The sequence below is a fragment of the Cololabis saira genome, chromosome 19, assembly GCF_033807715.1.
Source record: "Cololabis saira isolate AMF1-May2022 chromosome 19, fColSai1.1, whole genome shotgun sequence".
NCBI classification, from domain to species: Eukaryota; Metazoa; Chordata; class Actinopteri; order Beloniformes; family Belonidae; genus Cololabis; species Cololabis saira.
The window spans coordinates 26,841,305-26,868,206 of record NC_084605.1 but is presented as its reverse complement, the minus strand read 5'-3'; the positions used below and the strand labels follow the sequence as shown (position 1 = coordinate 26,868,206).

General features: G+C 39.7%; 1 protein-coding gene across 1 annotated transcript in view; it reads left to right on the top strand.

Moving 5' to 3' along the window:
* Window positions 1-4,738: 4,738 nt before the first annotated feature.
* Window positions 4,739-26,902, top strand: part of LOC133419068 (cytohesin-3-like) — a 38,347-nt gene continuing 16,183 nt past the window's right edge. Inside the window, exons 1-7 of the mRNA XM_061708085.1 lie at window positions 4,739-5,049; window positions 20,122-20,204; window positions 21,192-21,256; window positions 22,192-22,258; window positions 22,439-22,557; window positions 25,583-25,663; window positions 25,765-25,877. Coding sequence (XP_061564069.1) covers window positions 5,031-5,049; window positions 20,122-20,204; window positions 21,192-21,256; window positions 22,192-22,258; window positions 22,439-22,557; window positions 25,583-25,663; window positions 25,765-25,877 — 547 coding nt within the window. The 5' untranslated portion in view covers window positions 4,739-5,030. The remainder of the gene's footprint in view (window positions 5,050-20,121; window positions 20,205-21,191; window positions 21,257-22,191; window positions 22,259-22,438; window positions 22,558-25,582; window positions 25,664-25,764; window positions 25,878-26,902) is intronic.

The following is a 26,902-nucleotide window of genomic DNA, read 5'->3' as shown; positions in this document are numbered from 1 at the left end:
CAAGCAGAAGTGCACTTTGATTACACTTCAGGAAGGAAACTCGGAGTTCAAGCGGTGTGCAACTTTCCAAACCTCGCATTCTCAGAAAGGGTTTTATAAATGATTCAAATCCTTTGAGATTCAAACCAGGAATAACCAGGAATCTTTTTGTTAAGTGCCCCACCGCTGTGCTTCCCCGGACACTCCCAAACGCTCCAAATGGGAAATAAAAACATTTGAAGTCCAACTGTCCATAGCGACTTTAGACCACATACACTGGTCAAAAAGGATTTTAAAAACAACTGCTGTTTCTATTTTTGTAGGAAATCTAAGACTTTCAGACAAAACACACTTTGTATTACAGACAAAACAAAACAAAAAAAAACAAAAAAAAACACATGCAATTAATAGCCCTATATAGGACTGTAGTGTCCCCAAAAGCCTTTAGTGTATGATGTAATGAAGTATGTAATGTAATGATGTAATATAATAATGTAATGAAGATCCATCCTCTGTCTGTCCATCCACCAGTCCATCCATCCATCCACTACTGTTACTCCTGATATTGGTCACGGGGGCAGCAGGCTGAGCAGCGAGGCCTGGCCTCCCTCTCCCCAGCCTCCTCCTCTGGCCCTTCCAGGGGAATACTGACGCATCCTCCAGCGTGTCCTGGGTCTGCTCTGGTGCCCCCTCCTGACCATGCATGAAATACCTCCCCAGGGAAGCATCCATGAGGCATCTTATCCAGATGTCTGAACCACCACAACTCACTCATGCAGACCTTGTAGTTTATGAGGAGTTTGTCCCCCATGGGGGGGTCTCCTAAGGCCAATTGGTCCTGGAGGATGGGCTAGACTAAGACTGATTCAAGAGGACTTATATGGGCAAGTTAGAACCAGGTGGACTGTGACATGGGTTACTGGAGACCCACCCTGGAACAAGGCCTAGGGGAGGGACTGGTGGCTGAGCATTCACCCATGGGACCTGGCTAGGCTTAGCCTGAACAAAAAACATGGGTTTGCCGTCCTGTGCAGAGGTGGAAAAAGTACTGAAAAATTGTAAGTGAGTAAAAGTATCTTTACTTTGCTTAAATCCTACTCAAAGTAAAAGTAAAAGTACTCATATAAAAATTTACTCGAGTAAAAGTACAAAAGTACTTAATTTAAAATGTAATTTGAGTAAAAGTTACTTTCAGTTGTTTTAATTAACTTTGAGGCGTATTAAAGTACACATCCACACTTGTAAAAGCTCAGCTGAGCTCAGTAACATGATCCTCTTACTTCCGCAGAACAGGACAAAAAGGACAGTCACAACCTGTACTGTAAAGTGCAAACTATTTTCAGTCATATTGTCCAACCGACAACACTAAAACCAGAATCAAAGTATTCAAACACAAAATAAAGTGCCCAATGCCCGCAGGATCCTGCTATTCACAATAAACCAAAATAAAATGCCCACAAGATTTTCACCATAAATGTTGTACTCAGTAACGTGAGGGGGGTTCAAATGTAGCAAAGTAAAATACTTGGGTCAAAATGTACTCGAGTAAAAGTAAAAATTACATATTTCAAAAACTACTTAGAAAATTACAAATTACTCATAAAAAGTACTCAATTACAGTAACTTGAGTAAATGTAATTTGTTACTATCCACCCCTGGTCCTGTGGGCCCACCACCTATGGGAGGGGCCATGTGAGTCGGGCCAGATGAGGTGCAGGTGGCATCCAAAGGCATACGGACCCAGATTATACTCAGACTTCGTAAGTGCTCTTCCAAATTAAAAGTAAAGTGTCATCTGCTAAAATGCGGGACATACATATGCAATCCACAGAGAGTGGATACATGGCATGGAACTCACAGTCATGGATTGTCCTTGTCATTATTTATGTCAAAAGCTTACAATGGAGTCGGTGAGTGGCACCATTCTGAGTGGCACAGGTCAGATTTCTATAAAACTGAGAGGGTGGAGGAGAACAGGCACATCACATCACTTCCTATTCTGTGACTTTCTTCCATTGTGCTCCTGCAGTGCTGCACAATGTGTCCTCAGCACAACTCCCTTCCTGAACTCGCGACCATATGCTGAGTCCTGCCGTCATGTTCCTCCCTGCAGTAGGGTGGCTTCTGGTGTGACGGGGGGGGGGGGGGGGGGGGGGGGGTCTTTGCTGGAAAGGTCTCAGTGAGTCATGGGCTCGGTCTCAGCGGAGCAGGGACAGGCAGGAAGCTGGATTGACCATGAGCAATCAGAGGTGCCGTCATGTTTGCATCACCAATAATGACACAGATTTGTGAGGTTGGAGGCCATACCAAGATATTTATAATATCTAACAACGGGAATGCTATTGGGAGCAATTAAAAAGAAAAACTCCTACAATATACAGCATAAGCTAATGAAAGTACTCTGATTTGAAGCCGCTCTCAGCAAAAGTCTTTGTTCCAGGAACTCATGATAATATCATATTTTGCTTTATTTGATTAATTCAGTTTTTTAATCGTCCATCTTGTTATTTTTAAACTTTAAATCCTATTATATTTTTTCTCAGAAGTGTAGGAATAATATTAACAGTGTTAGGGTTAGTCATATGAATACCCAGAAAAGAGACACCATGAGGTTAAACCAGTACCGGTAATCTTATCTTGTACTCTATACATGAAAATAAAGTTGAACAGATGTAAAATGCACGGTTCAGATTCTCTGTGAAACCAAGCAAGTTGTTTGATGACGTGACAAATCCTGAAGATGATTTATGACAAAATTTAAGTCTGTGGAAGCTTTTTATTCCCTTCAAGGCTTTTTTGTTCCATTTAGAAGATAAAAAACGTTTTATTTGGTCTTTTCATCCTGCAGCAAATGTTAATACCCTTTATATGTGGGGCTTATCTCAGATATAAGTGGACTAAAAAAAATGACGCATCAGATGAGCTCCATATTGGACACATGTGAATTACTTGCACTTGTTAGTTCTTAAGTAATAAATGAAACGAAAATGGGTTCTTCGTCTAGGTCCCACTTGAGCCCATAAGTGATCCCTAGAAGACAATTGACATGGGCTCAAGATGGAAAATGGTGGTTTATCCTATATTGGGCCCTATCTTTAAGCCTATCCATAATTCAGATGGGGCCCTAATTTCAAACGTTGGCTGGGCCGGAGTGGGAAGTTTTTATGCACTTTTTACTTCCCAACTCAACTAAAGTACAATAAATAGTTCAATTACTCAACTCGCCATATGGTAGTTCTGCTTCACATACTTAATGTGTTATCCAACAGAAGTAACCCTTTTAAATAAATAAGTGAACCTGTCATTTTCGTTTTTTAAGCTGTTGCTCTGATGAACTCTCATCACTCATAGAGTCTCATAGAGTAATCAATCTCTGTGCAATAATAATAATAATAATAATAATAATAATAATAATAATAATAATAATAATAATAATAATAATAATAATAATAATAATGATCATATGCTGTAAAAAATGCACCGTTTAATAACCATGTTTTTAATTGTATATATGTTAATAACAGCCATTTGTCTATTTTTTGTACAGTGAGTGAAATAACTGGAGTCAAATTCCTTGTCTGGCATGTTCATACTTGGCCAATAAACCTGATTCTGATTCTGAAAAATGGCCAAAGTAAGTTAAGCTGTCTTGTTAATGCTTTCATTTTTTTTTTAAAAACCCATTAAGGATAAGACATTTTGGTTACACAAATAAAGTAAAATTAAGCTCAATACTTTTTCTCTTTTTTCCAGTTCTTTTATGCAAGCAAAGTAATAAAGGAAAAAATGATATAATGAATGACAGAGACAAACTGAGCTCAGTAATCAAGATAAACTGCCCGAGGAGCAGCACTGGACTAGTTAGTACATACTTATTACCAGTACTTGAGTTGTAAAAAAAAATCAGGGGGGATGGTGGATTTTACCATATGGGGACAGATAATTTGTGCTGATTACAAATAATATAATATATTACAAATAATATCACTGACCAAAACATCTGCAGAAACACTGAAGGAATGACATAGCAGCAGTTAAATGCAGCCTTCTGTAAGCTTTAAATATCCACTGGGCTTACATCAAATACATCAAAACACAAAAATAAAAACAGTTTTCTGAACTTATCAATATGCCTCTGTCCTTCACAGGATAAGTAAAATGGATCAGTGCAAAAACTCAAAATCTTAACAAGAATATTTGTCTCATTTCTAGTTAAAATGTCTCATTTTAGTAAAAAAAAAATCTCATTACACTTAAAACAAGACTCATCACTGGAAAAAACAACAATTTTCACCTGTTTCAAGTAGATTTTCACTTGAAATAAGTAGAAAAATCTGCCAGTGGAACAAGATTTTTTTGCTTATAATAAGAAGATAAATCTTGGCCCACTGGCAGATTTTCCTACTTATTTCAAGTGAAAATTTACCTGAAACAGATGAAAATTGTCAAAATTTTCTGCTGATGACTCTAAATGTTGAAATAGCAGTAATATCACATTCATTGATGAAATAACATAAGGGATGGGAAGGGGGGATGGCAGTTTTACAGGGGGGTTGATTTTGACCGTTTTTATTTCAGAGGGGATGCCACCCCCCCTCACCCCCCCTCAACTCCAGTACTGCTTATTACTGTGTGGGTTTACTCATAGTAAACTTTTCGCCCGTTTTTTGTTGCGAGCAGTGTGGGCGTGGTCGGGGGCGGGGCCTGATGACGCGGCCTGGTTGCAGTGTGTCTAATGTGAATGCAGGCGGAGCAGCTGAGGATGGAGCAGACGGACAAGGGAGAAACACACATCACACGTCTGAATGACTGTTTCTCCCGATCAGGATCTAGCTTTAATGTACCCTCACACTGCAACTTCGCTTTCCCCCCGTTCTGTCTGTCTTTCTTTCTTTTTTTACTAATTTCGCGACCGACCAACTGGGCACCAGTGAGTCTCCCAGCAGCCTGTGAAGGCACCGCCGGCTTCGCCTGGATGTGGAAGGAGAGAAGAGCCTTTTGAAAAGCACTCGCACCTTCATCCGGACTGCCTGCTCGTTTTTACTATCGACATGGAGGAAGACAATCACGGTAAGCGTGTGCTTTGCTCACAGTGGTTTTCTTTCCCTCCCAGATCGTGTGCAGGGATGGAATGGTGGATGGATGCATGGATGGATGGATGGATGGATGGATGGATGGATGGAAGGGTGGTTGTTTGTGTGTGAGTCAGGGCACACGGATGGTCTTGTGGTTTTTACAGACATATCCAGAAAACAATCAAACAATCAGTGGGCTGTCACCAAACCTGCTCCAGAACCCTGAGAGGGACAGACTGACACCTTCTGGATTTTCATGCTCTCCATCCTCCAGGTGACAGGCTGTTCCTGCATGGACGAATGTTTGGGAAAGGCTGATGTCATGAGGAAAAAAAAAAAAGATCCTTTTCCATCTGTTTGATGTCTTGCTGTTGGGCTTTGAAGTGTCTCTCTTTATCATGTGGCGCCATTTGAAGCCTGCAAACTGGTGGAAATTGATAAGATATCTGACTGGCAGCCTTCCGTATGGAGGGTAGACCTGTATACAGTGGCGTCAATTCAGTGGAATTAAGGTATGGCAAGGTTACGAGTCACAGAACTTAACTAGAGTATCAATCAACACGTCCAGCAAATACTCATAACAGAAGTCTGCTATGTAGCTTATCTGTGTGGTCAAGAAAATTGGAACTTTTTCAAATGCAGTCTCGCTCACTGCAAAAACTAAAAAAAAAACTAAAAAAAAAAGGAATATTTGTCTTATTTCTAGTTAAAATGTCTAATTTTCAGTCAAAAAATCTCATTACACTTAAAACAAGAGTCATTACCAGAAAAATAACTTGTTATTTGACCATTTTCACCTGTTTCAAGTAAATTTTCACTTGAAATAAGTAGAAAAATCTGCCAGTGGGACAAGATTTATCTTCTCATTACAAGCAAAACAATCTTGTTCCATTGGCAGATTTTTCTACTTATTTTAAGTGAAAATCTACTTGAAACAGGTGAAAATTGTTGTTTTTGAGTCTTGTCTTAAATGTAATGAGATTTTTTTTGACTAAAAATTATACATTTTAACTAGAAATAAGACAAATATTCTTGTTAAGATTTTGAGTTTTTGCAGTTTATAATAACTAGTGAAATCGATCATGTTGCTCTTATTTGCATTTGTAGTTATTCCATAAATGTATTTAAAAAAAACAAACATTTACATTTAACCCTTGAAGCAAAGGTGTGGCGGCTGCCATACCTTGCCATACCCAATTGACGCCCCTGCCTGTATAGCAGGATCTAAAGCTGCAAACAATATTATAAAAAGAGAGATAAAACAAATTCATCAGAGTAAATGAGATGAACCCTCTGCACAGGTTATCATGACCTTGATAGAAATACACAACTTCTTATACACGCAATTATTTTTAGCCCCAAAAGTTGACTTGCTGCTGAAAATGCCAATAAAACAAGAATGCTGTGGTTTGTAAATCATTTTGTTATCCTTGTTTTTAATCAAAATTGTTTAAGAGACAGCACATGAAATCCTACAACTGAGGAATCTTGTTGATTTAGAAAAAACATTATGTTTATTTTGAACAGTTGCGGCGTAAATGCCCCATAATTAGTGGCTTTCATCATCTGTGGTGTGTAATGTCATTAAACGATTCAGGAAACATTTAAAAAAAAGAAATCTGCACCTCATGTTCAGTCTACTAAAGATGGGCTGAGCAGTTGTAAACTGCCCCGTGGTCTGATGAATCAAAACATGACATTCTTGTAGCCCACATCCTGCTGCAGAGTGGAGGAACCTCTGTTTGTTATCAGCCGACTGTTCAAAAGCCAGCATGCTTGATTGTATAGGGGTTGGTACGTGTGGCATGTTTATCATTCATCTTCCAAAGACAGATTCTGGAGCATAATTGGCTGGCATCCAGATTTTGTTTCTGTCAGGGAAATACTTTGCACATTTCAGCAAGACTGCTAAACCACATTCTGCAATATTGCAACATCATGGCTTCAACAAAAGTCCCTGGGATGAACTGGTATGTGTGCAGGAACATCTGGAATCATTTGGTACATTATGAAAAGTAAGAATACAGGAGACCGGGTATTGTTTGTCAGTTGAAATCCAAGTGAGAATGAGGATGTGCTTCAGTTTTAAAACTGGTCTTCTGGGAGATGATGCAACATGTCCTGTGATAAACATGTGATAAACATGTCCTGTCTGCACTGTTTTGAAACTTGTTGCTGGTGTCAAATTTAAAAACAATCATGCATACCAGTGCATTCATTTTGAATGAGTGTGTCCAGGACTTTGACTGGGATTTAGTTTCAAACCTTACAGCTTCACTGCAACCAATCACGGAGCCACAAAAAAAAACAGTTAGGATGTTCATAGAAATTTCCCTGAAATACTTTGCAGGACTAGGCGAAAATGTACAAGAATTCATATCTGGGTATTTTTAAGTAGAATTCCAATAAAAGGTATAAATCATCATCTTCTATGAACTGAGCTAAATGGTAAGTTGCTAAATGGTAAGTTGCTAAATGGTAAGTTGCGAGTACTCAACGCAGTTGTTATCAACTTGAAAAAGAAGCCTTAAAACAAAAAAGAAAATAATTCACCTATATTTAAAACAGACTTATCTCTTCTCCAAGAGAAATGTGCATCGTTACTTTATAATCTGACTTTATAAAGTAAAAAATTCTCATTTTAGATGCAATTTTAATATATATCTTATAACACCTGCAGCCCTTGTACATTGATGTCTTTGAACCCAACATTGACTTCATCTTGCATTATTAAAACAAGCCAAACTTTATAAGTTAAATGATGGTACAGTGACACTCTGTATCTACAAACAGTAACTATCACCTGGGTGTTTGGTCCTGCGGCCCTAACAATGCGCTTTGATGCTAAAAAAATTTGACCCGTGGAGCTGCCCCTAACCCGGATTACTGCTCACACATTGTCGGCAGCTCGGAGTCAGTTATTGCATGATAGCGTACAAGTGCACACATGCGGGATGCTTATGAGCTGATTATCCAAACCGTCTTGTGGGCTGAGGGCCGCAAAGGGAGTGTGGTGTAAACAAATAGCTGCGGCCTGATAACGGCGTGTCAGTTACACTGATAGATTAGCAAAGACGTTCATTTGAACTTCCACTTTTCTACGAGTACACCTGCGTGCTCTTGTTTGACTGGACGTAGAAATGACTGTAGTCACTGCAGCTCTGTCATCATGACCTATATTATACAATAATTTCATTGTGAAAAGTGGACATCATCAGGGTTTTAGTTTCTCCTAATGCCATTTAGACAGATTAAACAGTTAATAGTCAACTCTGCTAATGCAATATTGTCATGTCTTCCAAGCAGATAGCTCACATGAGGCCAGTCACCGGTGAGGAGAGATACCGGTCAGTGGATCATGTGACAGGAAGCCAGATAGCACACAGGCATGCTGTGCAAGCAGCGTCAGTTATTTAACACACCCTTCTGTAGGTGTTAAAGCGAATTAAGAGTGCTGGCTTGCTTACTGATGCTCACTTTGCCTCTCGCTGACTTTCACACATCACTTAACATTGTTCACATGCACACTTTGACATGCTGGTATCACAACACGGGCACTCGGTGCTAAATGTGTCCCTGCCAGAACACTCACAGCAGCTCAAGTCAAAGTTTCATAAAGATAAGCTTGTCAACCCAGAAAATCTCAGAGCAGAGTCACGTGGCGCGACTTCTATATGATTAGATATGTTTCTCTGTTTTGACTTTACAGAAAAGAAGCTCCCGACTTCAGCTGAGTAACTCTGAGGCGTCTTTTCACACCACCAAATGTGCAGGTTATCCTAGTGTGTGCTTGTTGAGACTATACTTTTTTCTTCATTGGGGAAGCAGTCTGACAGCATGAGAGAATAGAGCCAACAGATGCAATCATATTCCATAGGATTAACTAACTGGATACAAACAGCTAATGCGCCCAAAGCCTCCTCCCATGATACTTAAGCAGTTTTATGAGAGGCCTCAGTTTCCGCCAAACTGACAGAGGAAGATGACCTGAAAAGACCTTTTCTAGGATCCAGGTGTGCATTACAACTGCTATAATCGATATTTTACACCGACTGATCAAATGACAGCATATAACGCAGGTGCAGTCCCATTTAGTGAAGTACTCTTTCAGAAATGATCCTCTGTTCTCGATTGTGTGAGAATGCACATCACATGAACATCACATGATAGCAGCATGATAAAATGGCACATTTAACGGCGCAGTAGCTGGAAGCCTGAACACAAGAGGGTCGGTAATTGGTTATCCACGTTGGCAAGGATGATTGCTTCCTTTCGGGAAAATGGTCAGGTGACGGGGATGTGACACTACAGGGAATGGCATGAAGTGACTAATAAGAGCCAACAGGAAGGGAACCTTGATGTGTGTGTGTGTGTGTGTGTGCGTGCGTGCGTGCGTGCGTGCGTGTGTGTGTGTGTCATGGGTTCCAAAGTTTGGCATTATTTCCCTGTTACGCTACAAACTCAGTGATACGGCCTAATTTTAAAGGCGGAGGAGGACCTGAAATGTCCTTTGGTGAGACCTTAAGCCCTAAGTTGCTCCCAGTGTGACAGTTCTGCTCCCAGTGAGGTGTCTGTGGATGAAGCAGTAACTCATCCCAGGATGTAGTTAAGTCTAGAAGGAGCTATATTTGTCCAAAAACAACAATTTGCAAGGTTTTTGTTGACTGTGAGCCAAGTTATTTTAATTAGGAACAAAAGTGAAACAATGGCATCGTTAGGAACAAGGCAGTCGGACCACCGCGTGTGTATTACATAACTATACCTATCCACAAACGGATTGAAACTGTAAATTGTGCTGCTGTTGATTGTTTGTGGGACTCAGCTGCAGCGTGGGATTCATTAATACATGCTTGCTGCATTCGCTAATCAGCGTTGGCGCTTCCCTGCTCAGTTTGCATGCCACAGAGCAGACAGGGCCCGGCCTCAAAATGGATGAAATCAGCAACGGGCTTTAAAGCGCTTTTATTACTCATGTGACTATTTTTAGCAGCATTGTATAGCTGGATGCAGAAGTGGGAAAATAAAACAAAACGCAGACAACAAATTCAGCGAGGAGGCGGCGTATCGAATGTCTGGATTGGAGTTTTCTCGCTCACAGGCCGTCAGTCAAAGATTAATGACGCTCTGTTAAGGAGTCAGAGCTTTTAAAGGAAAAATTCTGCTGTCCAGCTGTAATGAAATTGTCTGTAATGATGGTGTGCAACATACCTTGTGTTTATAGACACTAGGGGGGAAAAAAAGTGCAAAAACATTTGTTTTTGGCGTCTTCCTGGGCTTTCCTGGCCATATTTCCTGTATAAGTGTTGCAATTGAAGCGTCACTCAGCACTCTTCTCTCTATCTAACCGTGGGAAAAGTGAAATGAGGAAGGCCTTTCCTTCAATTCTCCTGCTCTTTTTGGACTCTTTGAGCGTGTGACCGTGAGCTGAAAAAACAAATCGTATCTGACCGGAGCTGTGCTGTTTTTACTTTAAGGATGTGTTAATGGCGTACAAATGGCCTTCTGTGCGGAGTCACAAATACACCACCTTCCTTTTTCTGGGTTACTGTGGAGCAGTGGCCAGAGGAGGTCATCCTGTGATTAAAGTCATTCATTCATTGAATTCATTCAGTCATTTACCGCGGTGTTTGATTGCAGAGAAAAGTATTACTTACTCAAAATATTTATCACATATTTATCTTTGTGATCTATATTCTCTTGGGATATCTACAACCTAATAGATATCTGACTTTATCCAATTATTTCAAAATTTTCCTAATATATTCGCCCTAGAAGGCAAGAAACCAAGATTAGATGCTTTGGGAAGCCTGGATCCACACTCTGTATGGCGTACAGGGGATTTACTGCAGCGCTGCAGTTTTGAGGGAAATTAGTTGAAGATGGAAAAGTTGGTGTAATTAGGGTTTGGAGTTTGTTGTGGCTGCAGGGTGAGTGTGTGGGAGGACATCAGGCTGTCATTTGGGACTCGCTGTGGCTGCTCTCGCCGTGGGAGGCGGGCCGGTTTATCGTAGGTGGCGGGTGGTGCTAAAGGGTGAAACAGAGCTCTGGCATCTGTTTCTCTGTACATTTGCGCTTCAGGCACTTTCACAGAGAGTCTATATCTGACCGGAAATTATACGTCTAGTCGTAATTCCCTTAATTGATTAATTAGAAAATGACTTTGGTTCGTTTGTCAGCAGAACTCTGTCTACCTCTTCATCTTCACCTTCTTCTTCTACTACTGTAAAACAGTAAATCCGAAGTTTTGACATCTGAGATACTGATTTGAGACACCACCCTGATTGTTTTCGATGAGTCTCTTGTCTCCATAAATGTACAAATGCCGATGATGATTGTTCCCGTATTGGATATTATTTAAAAATAGATCACAATAGATCACAAACATGGTGGCTTGGTGGACAGCACTGCTGCCTCACATCTAGAAGATTTTAATCCCTGCTTGAGGCAGTCTGTGAGAAGTCTGCTTGTTCTCCATGTCCTTGAAAGGGTTTCTAGGTGCTGTAATTTCCTCCCACTGTAAAAAAAAAGAAAGAAAGAAAAACCCCCTGCATGGTAAACTAGCTGGGGAATCCAAACTGACATATTGAATGTGTGGTTATTTGTATTCATGTGGCCCTGTGAAGGACAGGTTACGGTTGTTCAGGATGGACCCCACCCTATGCCCGAGCACATCAGGGATAGGCTCCAGTAGACCTCCATCACATTGAATGGATGGATAGATGGATGAATGGATGGGTGAATGGAAAAATGGATGGATGAATGGATGGTTCATAAACATTTTTTTTAGTCTTTGGCAAAATTCACATATTAACTTCTTACAATGGCCCAGAATTATTGTGTTTTTATTTTATTTATTTTTTATTTTATTTCATGAAAGCACAAACCAAAGGGGAAAAATTAGGTCTGATTTCAACAATGCTTTCTTCCATCAAAACCAGCCTTTGTACATTGACCCCGGACTAAACACTTATCAAGAAACACAGAAATAACTATACATTACGATATTTAATACACATTCCTTCAGCGCAGCAGTGATGAAGATGTCCATTATTTTTAATCAAGAGCTGTAGCATGTCTGAGTTCATGTTCCTGCACAGACCTGTTGCATCAGGGAGCCTTCATAACTGCAGTTTGGTTCGGCTGCAGCTCCGTGGATCAAAAACTCTGGATAAAAGAATAGAAACTGAAAACAAATAACTTCATCAGTCCTTTCTTAAAGCTCTTTGACAGTAGACGTCATGAAATATATCAGCAATGTGTTCAAAAATGAATGAATAAAGGTCAAAAATGCTATTGATATGGAAGGAAAAATGAGCCGCAGTTTAATGGTAATAATATCCAGACATTTGAATAGTAGAAAACATTTACGTTCTTGTTTGGCCTTCAAGATTGGAATTAATTATCTTTCTTATTATTAAGCTAAACCCATGAGATGGTTTAAAACCAAGTGAAACAGCCTGACAAAAGGCTCATAAAACAATTTAGTCAAATGTAATTTTACAAAGGGTAAATGGCTTTTAAGAACATATAACTTGTCTGCATACTGATACCAAACCCACCATTGCTCCTCGGTGCCTCTGCAGCCCTGAAACAAACTTTTGTGTGAATTCCAGTTGAATCTTGCATCTCTTTCACTCAACTGGCTTTCAGTAAGAATCTCACCTTTGGTATAAAAACCCAAGACTGAATTTAATTCACTCCACCTAAATTCCCTCCGGTGCCCCAGTGGTCTGAAATAAAAGCCTGCTCTGGTTCAAGCAAATGTGTCTCTTATGTGTGTCAAAGTAGAGGCGCTCAATGTGCTAAAAAGTGCTCTTTACAACCTCACTGGTTGACTCAGTAAGCAAGTTGTGTTGTTGAAAAGCTTAAAGGGCGACTTTAAAGAACAGACGTTTAATTTCACTGCCAAGAATGTGGGTTTTGTGGTGCAACATTGGAAAATAAATTAAAATAAAAAAAAGAAGCCACATGTAACCAGACGAGTACACAAACACGGTGATGGTCATGTGTAGGGCGTGAGTTGAGGCTTGGAACAAACGGCACTATTTATGTGTCGGGAAAGGAGACTGCATATGGAGTTGATTAGACGAGAGACAGTGGAGGCTTCTCTTCTTGTTCCCATCTCCATGGTAGTGTGTGCATGTGTGTGTGTGGTAGACAACACATTGTAGCCGTTTGTACGGGGGTAACATGTCTGCTGTTGTAAATAGCTCGCCAGAATTATTACTTCAAGCTGTAAGGAGGAGGGGTTGGTCCTGAAGTACAAAAGAAAGACAACAGACACCAAAAGAGCTTGGTAAATTAAAAAAGCCGGAGTTTGGGGAGCGCAGACAGACGCATAGATTTGCTGTTTTCGAGTAACCCATGCCTCGGATCAGTGGGGAGACGACAGTCAAAGAGCAGACGGGGTCCGGCTAAAAAGAAGTGGAGGGAGGTGATCAGAGGCTGCAGGGGCGACGTGTTTTTCTTGGCTTCTGCCTTTGCAGAAATGGAAAACACCGTGCTGACTTTCACCTTAACTCACAGATGGGTTGCTTTCCAACCTCCGTTACGTGCTTTCGGGTTGTAAAGCAGTTATGTGAGGCAGATGAAGTTAAATGAAAACATATTTGAAAGGCTTTTGAGATCATAGTCCTGACAGTGACAAAACAGAAACACCCCACCCCACCATTCACACGAATGACTTAATTAACAAGTCTTGGCCTTTTCTAACTGGATTTCTTTACTTTCTTTTGATGATGAAGCTTATTTTGACTTTTTGTTTCAATTGGAGGTGGAAGAGAGCAGAAGAACGTTTTTGATCCAGCAGGTTGCAACTGAATATGTTGATATTTGAAATGATCCATCGATAAAAGCTGCACTGATCTCTGAGCCAGTGCCAAGGCAGTGTGTGTTATTTTTCATGCTCTGGGTGGTTTCGGAGGGGATTTTTGCAATAAAAGATTATCAATACGATCAGGGCAATCTCACAAAGTCTGTGTTTGGGACCTACACAGCAACATGCTGGATATCTAAGCAGAGATCCCGTTGAAAACGAATGCTCGCCGAGGACTTAGAAGTCTGTCCCTGTCATCCAGGTTGACCCTCTGTGTTTCTCCTGGTGTCTGCACATATTCAGCATCACTGAAAATGTGTCCTCATCCATTGTTGGATTTCTATGTCGCTTGCAGACCAGATATCTATCACAATAATGGACGTGAACGTCCTCGTATCAGATAAGAAATACACTCATTCTGCCTCATGTCACCTGAGACGCAGAGGAAACAATATCTCACAGGAAGTAATCTTATCAAACATGTGTTGCCTCTAAAATGTATTTTCATATTAAGGTTTTTTTCCATCTTATTTTTATGTGACTGGCATTGTATCCAAAATTGCTTTGAGGGTTGAATTTAAAGATAAAAACACTGATAAAGAATATGATAGTACAATAAACAATAACAAAACTTATGAGGCTTCGGCCATTCTAGCAGCTTTGTTAGACTGTATTTAGGTGCAGAAATGCTGTTTATCACATATGTTGGCCATGTTTACCACCTTAGTTCAACCTGTCACTATTATATACTGACACTTAACACAAACTGACATTATCCACCAAAAGCTTCAACTATAAAAGGATTATTATTCCAATTCAAGTGGATGTTCTGAGTCCACAGCTGGTGTAAGAACGACACTGCTGGGATCCCTTTCATTTTTTAGTTAATGATACAACAGAAAGCCAGTTAAAATACTAATACATGTAACAAAATTTTTCTAAACGAAAGAAACGATTCGTCATTCACCAACATCAAAGACCAAGCAGTCTTTGACACTGGTAGCATCCCTGAATATTGTGTTCTTTACTGATATCCTTTTGACGAATGCCAGGAAATCATCAAACTGACATTTACTTATGAAATAAGAGTAAAATCTATCCTCAAAAGATGACTCATTTAGAGAGTTACACTTGTGTGTAGTTTCCTTTTTTTTTTATTTCCCTGCAAAACGTGCAGCAGTAGCAGCAGATCATGAAGGCCCATGTTGGAGGCTGGATGCAGCAGTGTTGACGCTAACATGATTATCATAGTAATTATAGTTAGTGGTGTGCATGGCACTACATAGTGTTTATATGATGTGGTGTTTACTACTTGTTTGGTAGGACTGTCAAGCTGTTTAGAGGTTGCTCTAAAGTAATACACTGTAAAAACAGCCCCTTTAGAAATAAGCCTTAGCCTTATATTCCTAAATCTAGTCAAATTGTCTTATTTTAAGCAAAACCAACAATGCCAATGGGGTAAGCAAAATTTTTATGACTAAATTCTTAAAACATGCAAAATAGTCTAGCCAGTGGAAAAAAAGTAAGTAATTTTCTTGAAACAAGCCTTTAAAGAAAAAAAGACTCTGTTTTCCCCAAAAAAACGTTACTAAATGCCCCTGAATGATGTCATATCTTAACTAAAATCATCATGTCACATTTTACTCTATTTGGCTTTCTTCTATTGGTGCAAAATGACTGTTGCTGATAGTAAAGAGATACTGAAGTTGTTGAATGCCAGAATTAATCTGCTTTAACAGATTCTTGGATGGAGCTATGAGAAATGTGACAGAATGATAAATTCATTTCACAATCTTTTTCCAAACTCTGTTTAATAGTGCATGATGATCTTGCTGCCGTGAGTGAACGCTGAGCTACTTGGATCATACTCAGCCTGCGAAAGCCCCTCATCCTGCCTCGATGCCAGAAGAAACAGCATCCGTCTCATTCATTCTCAGACGGATCAAATCAGGAGATTGTAGTTACTTTGGCCGCCAGCGTAAGGGCCAAGAAAGCCCCCAGATTCATCGAGTCAAATGTTGACATTGGGGCTGATGTTAAGCAGATGTGTGATATGAGGGGGACATCGTGTGCAGACCACCTCCTATGCAACCACACATTCACATAAATGTACTCGCTGCAGGAGGTCCCTTTTGAAAAAAAAGTGCAGATTAACCGAGCAATCAGCCCCCTGAGCCCCAGATTCTGCTGGTGACCCCCAGAGGTGGTTAAAAACCAGAGGCCATGTTAGTGCTCTTCACACAAAGGCAACAGCTGCCGCTGCATTTGTACTAAATCTGCAACACGGTGTGCTTTGATAATGCATGCATACTGTATGAACAGTGTTGTTGTTGGTATTAACTTGAATGAAACAACAAGCTTAACTTGCATGCCTGCAGACAACCTCATTCACCTCACGCTGGCCTTTTCCTGCCCTGACATCCCATCATTCCTGCACAGCAGCTCTGCCGATAGCTGCAGCAGATTATCTCCTGCCATAAAGACTCTCGTTATTTCATCCAACATCACAGAGGAAGACAAAGTAGGTTAAAGTCGTGCAGCTGCTAGTCAGTGGGAACATCTGTATACATGCAGTTGTACATCACACTTCCGCTCTGATGGACTTGTGTTGGGGTTTAGAGCACACGGGGGGAGGGGTAGTGTGTGGGATTAGTTCCAGCTGGTCATGTGGGGGTCCGGCCACACGCTCGTACGTCTGTGTGTATGACCTGGACTTAAATGCAGAACATCTCTTTGTCCAAGAGGGATTGAGGACATCAGGGTTCAGATTAGAGTCTGGATCCTAAAGAAGTTTCCTTGACCTTCCTTGCTTTCTTGCATGTGACACACAGCGACTTACAGGGCCATGTCGGGTAATTTCTTTTTTTAAAGCTCAACCCCTTTTAAAGGCGAAGAGTGTTGTAAGTTTAAATAAATTCACACCCACATGAGTCACTCTGAGTGGGACAACAGCCAGGAAGTGTGGGACATTCACTCCCACTGGTTTAATTAGTGACTGTAGGGAGGACCTAGAATATGATTTCATAGCTTGGCAGTACACTTTTTTTCTCCATTTTGTGTGTTTAAGCATAAAATTACTTGAGAACGAATTGCTATTCGATCAAACCTGGCGTTGTAAAAAATGTAAAATGCCATCTAAGCGTCTGGTTTCAGTGGGTGATCAGGGAAAACTGTCAGTACTGGGTGTGAAAGAAGCCAGGGATTTTCTCATAAAAGAAGATTTTGAGGGATTTGTTTTATCGGGGGGAAAATACTGGAGCAAAAGGGGTTTAAACCATTTAGAGTATCTAGATACAGTACATTTCTGTTACTGACTGCAGCTATTTGACCCCTCTAATGTCTGCTGTTTCCATGAGTCACACCATAATTGATTTTACTTGATTATCATCCAAGCGTGGCCATGTTTGCTTTGAGCCACTGGAATGGCAGCGACCAGCTTTTGCCATCATGACTCCCGCTGTGCTTGCTGAAGACACTAAACTCATTTTCTGAGATATTCATAGTGGGTCATGTGGAGGGAGTTTGTTAATAATGTAATTGAAGGACCACCTCTGTGGAAGAAAAATACATTTGGACAGAACCACTGGTTTATTAGGACCCTATAGCCTCCTCTGTAATCAAATGTGTGGTTTTAAAGACATTAAAGTAGATACAATAAGAAAGACCAGGATTGAAAGATAATGGGAATGCCTTGCTCTTAATGGTGGTAGAGTCTTATTAAAGTGGGCTCCCTCTTCTTTTCATTAGATTTGTAATGAATCAAGATTGTAATCATGCACACAGTTGCAGTACTCGGATATCTCTATGAGGTAATGTTGTATTGTTGACTTAGACTAATGGAAAACAAGGGGCTATTTGCTGCCTGCACACCATCTACCCCTGGCTAAATTACTGGAAAGATAAGGGTACTAAGAAAATATGGTTAAAATTGGATCAGTTTTATTGTTATTTTAGGCAGACAGGGGTGTATTTTATAGGTGAAAAAAATGAGTTGTGGTGCTTTGGTTTGTTACATAAGAGGTTGTTTGAAGAGGGACTATTGAGCAGAGGGAGATGTAGTGGAGTTAGCAATGGAGAGGTAGAAACTATATGATATTTTATTCAGGGAATGGTGATAAATATGTTAGATTTTTTCTTTCATTGTCACATTTAAACAGTTTTGCTGTTTCTAATTGAACTGGTTCAGTTCTTTAAAGTGGAGAGTGTTGCAGAGGTGATGTATCTGAGGGTGCTGTAGAGCCAAATGTTCAGTATTGAGGAGGAAGTTGGGATGATGGGGACACATGATGTTTCTGAGGGGGGAAGGATTAGAGGATGAACTTAAAGGAGCATGAGGCAAGATTGAGGCAGGATTTATGAAAAAAATTTGTATACGTTTGAAGTTTTCTAGTAATAATGTCAGATGAAGCGTTCCAAACCAAAAAGAATGAGCCCTCTAGTGTATCTCTCCGTTGCCTTGAACAGGCTGTGTGCTGCAAAATGTGCTGCAATTCGGACTCCGAATTTCCCGCGCTGTCCTGCGGATGTGACGTCAAATAACGCTGCAGGCGCGTTCTCCCCGTTCTCCCGTGCCGGCTTCACTGTTGGTTGCAGTACCCCCGACAGCCGTCGTGGCGAAGGGTGGCACTAGAGAGTCTCATTTCTTAAAAGGAGCCTCATGCTCCTTTAAGGGGACCAAACATTGAACCCTGAGGAACGCCATTGGACAAAGGACTAATGGGGGGAAACTTGGCTTCTCTTCGTATTTTGGTCATCATTGAAGGTTAAAAACATGATTTATTAACTGAGTAGGTTTTGAAAGATCAACAGCCTCATGAGGAGCTCTATGGGACTTATTTATACATATTTAAACATGAATTTGCTTTTGGGCGCGAGGGGTTGTACACCCTAGCCAGGTGACAAAGCCATCATGGCCAGTAACAAACAACCATGTACCTTCACATTTCTATCTGCTGACAATTTATAATTTTCTTACAATTTATTATATCTGCTTTTGTGCTCTGGGGGGCAGTCAGAGTACAAAACTAGCACAGGGGTGGAGAAAGCTTAAAACCCCACACAGAAAGGCTGCAGATGGGAGGCACAACAAGGAATCCTTTTGCTTTGAGGCAGAAGTACTAACCAACAATAGTAGTGTGAAGCAGCCTTGCACATTTTTGAGAGGACAATTGACTTCAAAGCTACATTAAAAGTGCCTGCAGTTATATTACATAATTGCAGAGAAGTAGCTGGAGGTTCACAAGTCTAATTAACATCTTTATTTTTATACTGTCAGTCATTGCTATCTCATGTCCCACTTTTCTATCTATCAAACACACGGCCAGCAAAGGAAATCCTTCACATCCGTCCACATGCCCATCATTCATGGTGTTTCAAAGAGCTTAGGAAGCACCTTTTTTGTTTCTTGTAATACCGTCTAGAACAACACTTGGCAGTGCCGAGCACGTTTCTTCAACTGATTACTCTTTCCTCTTGAGCCCAGTGACCTTGTTTTACTGTAATTGGAACAGATTCCCAGCTGCAAGAGAAAATGAAAAAGTCAGTTTTGCTTCCTTCTGCATCACGTACACACAAAGCTCTGTGTGATATTAGATGTTTTCCCGTTGAGAAGTTTTGCATTTTCTGCCTCTGAGCTGGTTTGATGAAGCAAGATTGCACAGACGCGCTCTTATTCAACAAGATGGAGAAGCAAAGTGTGCATTGGGGCAAATGAAAAGGGGAGAAGTAAAAAAATGAGAGTATAAAGACCAAGACTGGGACAGAAAGACAAAAGCCAGTCATCCTCTCCTCCTTCTCATATTTGCCTAGAGCGGAAAGATGCCCACGGTTTGGGAATCAGGGTTGTGAGCGGCGTTAAATTGCCAAATTCAAATTTAGTGAAAGAAAAGTTAATCTGGATTAGTTTTATTAATAGTATTTTCCCCTCAGCCAAATGAAGAAGGAAGGATGAGATAAAACACTTTCAAGTGGAGTAATTAAGACCCTCCGCCTTCTCCCTTTCTTTCATTAATTAAGATGAACACACCAACTCTTGATACACGCTCTTAGAGCAGAACAAGGTGAAGAAGCAGCAGAACATGTCTATATCTTGAATCTGCAGTGAATTGAAGACTTTGCTGGTGCTCTGAGTTTTGTTTTCTTCTTATTTAACATTTTCCACTTGATTAGAGGCTGGATGAAAATATAAATGTGGGTTGTGACTGAATGATAGTTGAAGTCTCCTTTGTTTCGTTTCCATCATATTTCTTTTAGTTCCCGAGGATCTGTCCCTGGAGGAGCGGGATGAGCTGTCGAACATCCGGCGGAGGAAGAGAGAGCTTCTGGATGATATTGAGGTGTGTGCTCACAGACTGTACCCATAGGGGACTTTGAGTGTTTACATGAGAGGCTGGTTTGGCCTCTGTTCAGTATTTCTTGGCTGCATGTTTCCATGTAAATGTTTGGTCAGAATTACTATTATTGTGAAAAACATTAATAATAAGGTTAGAAGTTGACACATTTATTTAAATATTTGCAATCAGACTACGTTTTCCTTTAAACTTTGGCAGTTTTTAAGTTGTAGTTGTATTTACTATAACCTCTGTAGATTGAGAGGTGTGCTTTTCATCAAATTCTGTTTCTCCTCTAAACATATTTTCTTAATTTTGCTCAAAAGGCTATTTTTATCTTCTTTCAGTCCACAAGAACGGTTTATACAATGCACCACTCATATTTAAATGCTTATGTTCAAATTTCTGATGCCAAATATCTGTGGTGAGGACACAAGAAAGGTTTATTCTTTTTTTCCCCAAATTCTACGAAAGTCTTTTTTTCTTCTTTTTTAAAAATCATTTCAGTGCTTGGCAGGTGCTTAACTATTTGGGAAAAGTTTTGAACTGGAGTATTTGTAAAGCTTTCAAATCTTTCCAAACAATAATTGACAACCGAGACAGAGGTAAATGAGGTCATCTCTTCAGGTGCTCAAACTTTTGCACAGTATAATTTTTTTTTTTTTAACCTTAAACCTGATGTCTGGTGTCACAGTTGTTTGCATGCAACTGTGTACACTAACAGGAAACAGTTTTGTGAAACTGCACAAAGAAATCAGTATGTACTTAGTAAATGTACTTAGTTTCGCATGTGGTAATAATTGTTTGCCTTTTAACTGCACGGCCCATCTACTGCAGCTCTGTGGGTCTATTTGCATGCTGTCTGTAATGCAAATGGCCTGTCTGCGTCTTTGCACAGCTAGTTTGCTCTTCCATAAAAAAGTTATGAATTTTCCAATGCAGAGGAGTGATTCTTATCCCCACCTTTCCGTGACATGTTGTGTCTTTGCTCAGAGATTGAAGTATGAGATAGCAGAGGTCATGACGGAGATCGAGCAACTCACATGTGTTGGGGAAAGGTAAGTCAAGATACTTGGTTCATTATTTTGTAATTTGAGTTATTTTTTTTCTTTTCGTCTTGTCTCATTGACAGCGGGAGCACTGCACCGGGTTGAACCGAGACCTTTTATAGAGTTATATAGATAATTTTATTCCTGTCTGGAGGTTTCTGCATCCTATTTGTTCTTTTATCAGTTTAAATAAATTGGCTGTGCACTCTATAATACTTGAACAGTTTGTTGTTGGTGTTATGTTACTGAAGTGAAAAAAAATGTAAGTGGATGTTTTTTTTTCTTGGCTGAAACTTACCGTATATGCATCCATTTGAAGAAAATGCTCCCCCTGTAATGAAAATACTTAAAAAATACAAATAACATGACCTCTGTGACTTCTGTACCCATAGTTCACAGTAATTATTTGGTTTTTACCTTCGGTCATAGATGATCGCGTCCAACGTCTCCATGTTAGTTTGTTTAAGGATTTGCATGGTTTGCCAAAGACGTCAAAGACACATGGATTACAAAGCTGCCTCTTGTTTTGAAAGATAATCTCAAAGCTGATGTATAAGCACAGGATGTGGCTTTATTGAGAAGTAAAATTAAAATAACTGTTTGTACTGATAGATTTTTGCATCCGTTGTTAATAAGAAGCATTAAAAGTGCCTTTCTAAGTTATACTCCCGTCAGGTCCCGTCTCCTTGTGTGTCTCCTTTTTAGTTGTAAAAGTTTTTTTTCCTGTGTAATTATGAGGATGATTTGATCATGATTATATATTATATGCATTTTTATGTATTAGACATTACCATATTTTATATGATTATGTATGTGTGTAACAGTGTTTCACAGATTAAATTTAAGCATTAAGAAATAATGGTTATGTTTATATTTTGAGGAAATATGTTAAAATAAAAGGCAAGGTCCTTATTTAAAACGGCATATTTATGTCTGTGTCCCAGTAAAACGTCCCAGAGAAACAAACAGATTGCTATGGGCCGGAAGAAATTCAACATGGATCCCAAAAAGGTGTGTTATTTCTGCTTTTTTATCTTTGTGCTTTCATTGTGACCTCCAGTGTCTCAGCAGTTTGAAACTAGATGACTGTCTGTGCTCGACCCACTCTCAGCTGTGAAATCCTGTCATTTCACATCACCTGTCCAAGACCGAGATGAGCAGTCACAGCGTTTTTCTGCATGTCCTCTCCAGGGAATCCAGTTCCTGCTTGAGAACGACCTTCTCCAGCACACTCCCGAAGACATCGCCCAGTTCCTCTACAAAGGCGAGGGGCTCAACAAGACCGTCATCGGAGACTACTTAGGCGAGCGGTGAGACAGAGCGTCTGCCGCGATGAGCGAGAAAGTCCTTCTTACATGAGATTAACAACCCCCCTCTGTGATTAAAGAAGGAGTTTATGGACTGGATTTACTGATTAAAGAGGGGGAACATGATTGAGCCGCCTCCAACATGAATCTTTGAGGCAGTGTTGGTGTCTTCTCATAATAAGTCCTCCCATGTGGACTTAGAGCTGATAATAATACGACCATCCAGCTTCCCACGTCTCAGGCCAGGACGCTGGGTGGTGAAGAAAGAGGGGAAGCCCAGCAGGAACACTTACACACTTAAGCGTACTTTATGAGACAGAGGCAAAAACAAAAGAAATAAAAAAACTAGTTGAAACCAGGGTAAGTGAGCAAAAAGAGAAGGAACACAGAAACCAAGATTTCACATATAAAAATGGTCATTAATACGTCTGAAATTAATATAATATCAGCTGAGAAAGATTTGTGATACTTTTTGTGAAGCAAAACAAGATTTCTGGCAGTGAAATCTGTGGGAATTAATTCATAGATAATCTTGTAACACAACGTGTGATCCTAAAATGGTAGAGTATTTTAAAAGTCAACATCCTATAAATCAGTCTTCCAACCAAAAAAGAAAAGAAAAGAAAAAAAAAATATAAGATCAAAGGTTTGAGGAACAGCCCAGATGATAGAGTGCAAAAGAAAAGCAATTCATTATTTCTGCCTCGTGTGATCAAACTAAACGCTCCGAAGTCGTAGGATGAGACTTTGTGTTTGAGCGTCATGAGCTGCTTGTCAACGTAATAAATCCAAACGGTCAAAGTGTTTGAGCGTAGTTAATGGTGGACAGTAGCAGCAAGGCGAGCGGTGAGATAGCAGCAGGATAGTTTGCATTTTTCATACAGTTTATCTATATTATTTAAAGAGGCAAAAGAGGCCGAGTCACATCCAAGTGATGGTTAAAAATGATTATTTTCATGGAATAAAACTGTTAGGTGTGTAATAGAGTCTGCAGACTTACCTGAGTGTACACGCTGCTTGTGCATTAGTTGACGGTTGTTGATGCAATGAAACACACCAGGGGAGTCAATTGGGTATGGCAAGGTATGGCAGCCGCCACACCTTTGCTTCAAGGGAAAATGTAAATGTTTGTTTTTTAAATACATTTATGGAATTACTCTGTGTCTATTTGTATTGATTATTCTATTACTTAATACATATAGATTCTATATGTATTAAGTAATACAAGAATCAATACAAATGTAGTTATTCTATATTATAGAATAACTACAAATGCAAATCAGAACAACATGATCGATTTCACTAGTTATTATAAACTGCAAAAACTCAAAATCTTAACAAGAATATTTGTCTTATTTCTAGTTAAAATGTCTAATTTTTAGTCAAAGAAAATCTCATTACATTTAAGACAATACTCAAAAACAACCATTTTCACCTGTTTCAAGTAGATTTTCACTTAAAATAAGTGGAAAAATCTGCCAGTGGAACAAGATTGTTTTGCTTGTAATGAGAAGATAAATCTTGTCCCACTGGCAGATTTTTCTACTTATTTCAAGTGAAAATTTACTTGAAACAGGTGAAAATGGTCAAATAAGTTATTTTTCTGGTGATGACTCTTGTTTTAAGTGTAATGAGATTTTTTGACTAAAAATGAGACATTTTAACTAGAAATAAGACAAATATTCCTGGTAAAAAGTTCAAATTTTCTTGACCACACAGATAAGCTACATAGCAGACTTGTGTGATGAGTATTTGCTGGACGTGTTGATTGATACTCTAGTTAAGTTCTGTGACTCGTAACCTTGCCATACCTTAGCTTCGACTGAATTGATGCCACTGAAACACACACATGCACACATGCACACATGCACACATGCACACATGCACACATGCACATACACACACTCGCTGACTGAGGCTGCAGACCAGGGGGACATAGAGGGGGGAGACTCTAGGGACTTTTTACAGTCCCAGTTGGCTTTATTCACGGAGCATCATCAAAGAGACCACCTACCCGCTGGATATCACACTAAACACAGGCTCAGGGTTTACACTCGGCAATTATCACTAATTAAGCTCACGCACGGAGCAGGAACCTATCATTACATGCTGAGCAGAGACGGAGATGGAGAGAGGGACGCAAGAGGGACACAGGGAGATAAGAGAGAAAAATAACTAGAAGGAGAGCCTTTTTAATGTTCTTGTTTATATGAATTTTGTCACATACTGTATGCTCCTTGTCGTCCCAGTGAGACACAGATATTGGCTTTTTCTTTCTTTTTTTTTGAACTTTTCATTGTTGTTTGTAGTCACTGATATGTATATGTGTGTTCAGGCATAATTTGATCTCGCTGAGACTACAGTATAGGGCACAATATGGCCACAAACACAACAAAGATACAAGTTGTCAAAACAAAAACAAAGAAATCCTTGTTCTTCATGGTTGGTCCAAGTCTCATAAGCCATTGCCTTCAGCCTTTCTACTGTATCTCGCCACATAAAACATCAAACTTTAAAGTCTAAAATCAGATGTGAACAATAAACAATGAGGAGCTGATAGAGACAGAGGATCATGGACGCAAAGCAGACTAAATATGATCAGAGAAGCTGTGGCCGCGGTTTGAGAGCAGTTGATGACTTTAACTCCGAAAAACCTTCCCAACGTCCAAATAAACCTTTTGTCAGAAAAGAGACTGCGTGGGTTTGGTCTCTTTGCTGTTTTTTCCATCAGTCAAATACAAACCCTCCCCACTTTACTGCCACCCCGGTATCAGCCAGCTGTTTCAATTGCTTCCAGACTCGGAGAGGAGCCTCTGATGTGAATAACAGCAGAAGTATGTCAGGAATGCAGAGAAGAAGTACTTTCCTGGAATATATTTTGATTTCTCCCACCCTAACGTCTGGGTTCACGTTGTCTTCAGAGAGTTATAACACCTCCAGTATTTATCTTCTTATGGTGTGAAAATAATGAGTCAGAAGGTTGAATCATACTGGAAAATGTGTTTTTCTGTCTTGTTTTCTCCACCAGAGATGACTTCAACATCAAGGTGCTTCAAGCCTTTGTGGAGCTGCATGAGTTTGCAGACCTGAACCTCGTCCAAGCGCTACGGTCAGAGGAGTTATCCACACAAATAAAGAGCAAAAAAAAAAAAAATGTTATGTGTTCCTAGGAAATCTATCGTGCTCACCCTGGTCCCTCTTCCTCTCTAGGCAGTTCTTGTGGAGCTTCCGCTTGCCGGGCGAAGCCCAGAAGATCGACCGTATGATGGAGGCGTTCGCCTCGCGCTACTGCCAGTGCAACGCGGGAGTCTTCCAGTCGACAGGTCAGCTGCACGGCAGGCTACTGTAGCGTGAACCTGAGGCTCTGTCAGATGAGCTCCACTACCTCTTCATGGCCATCCAATCTTTTTTTTGTGAAATATTCACCAACTAACCTGAACGAGGGGTGTAGCAAGGAGAAAAGAAAAACACACTATATTTTGGTGTTTAAATAATTTGCTTAATAGTACATTAAATTTGACCTTTTGACCTACTGCTCGGCCAGTGGCTGGATCAGTTTGGTGTCATCTGTCCTATTGCTACAGCTATTTAAAGGTATAAAAGTGACCGATTGTTGAAATGTCAGCCATATATCTATTATTTAATGTTCACAAGCTGTTTTCACAAGCTGTTTTCCATGGCCTGATTGGTACTTACCTAATTCATCCAATATTTCAGTGAAATATTTTAACCAGTGGTCTTAATTCAATTCAATTCAATTTTATTTATATAGCGTCTAATACAACAGATGTTGTCTCTAGACGCTTTCCAGAGATCCAGAACATGAACATGAACATAAACATAAACATAAACATAAACCCCCGAGCAATTATTATATAAACAATGCTCTTACAGCTTGCTGAATTTATGATCAAGGCAAGGCAAATGTATTTATTTATTTTTTTTAATATGTTTTTATTGGCAGATTGTTTCCACAATACAGAGCAAAACAGATGAACATACCTTTTTTTTTCTCCCTCTCCCCATCCCTCCCCCCATGGTTATCATCATTAAGTTTCCTTTGGGAATAGCAAAAAATAAATAAAAATAAACAAAAAATAAAACAAATAATAACAATAAAATTTAAGAAAAATAGCAAATAAATAAAAATAAAAAGATACTAATATAGTGACATAAAAGTAGTAGTAGTGCAATGACTGTAAACTTAAATAAGAAAATAAAGTGAGAATGAAACCGAGATGGGTTATCTAGAGATTAATAATTATTTCTTAGATCAATAATTAGCAATTTCAGTAGAAGTAACAAGTTATACTAGTAAACACTTGAGTCGGAATGTTGTCATATATCA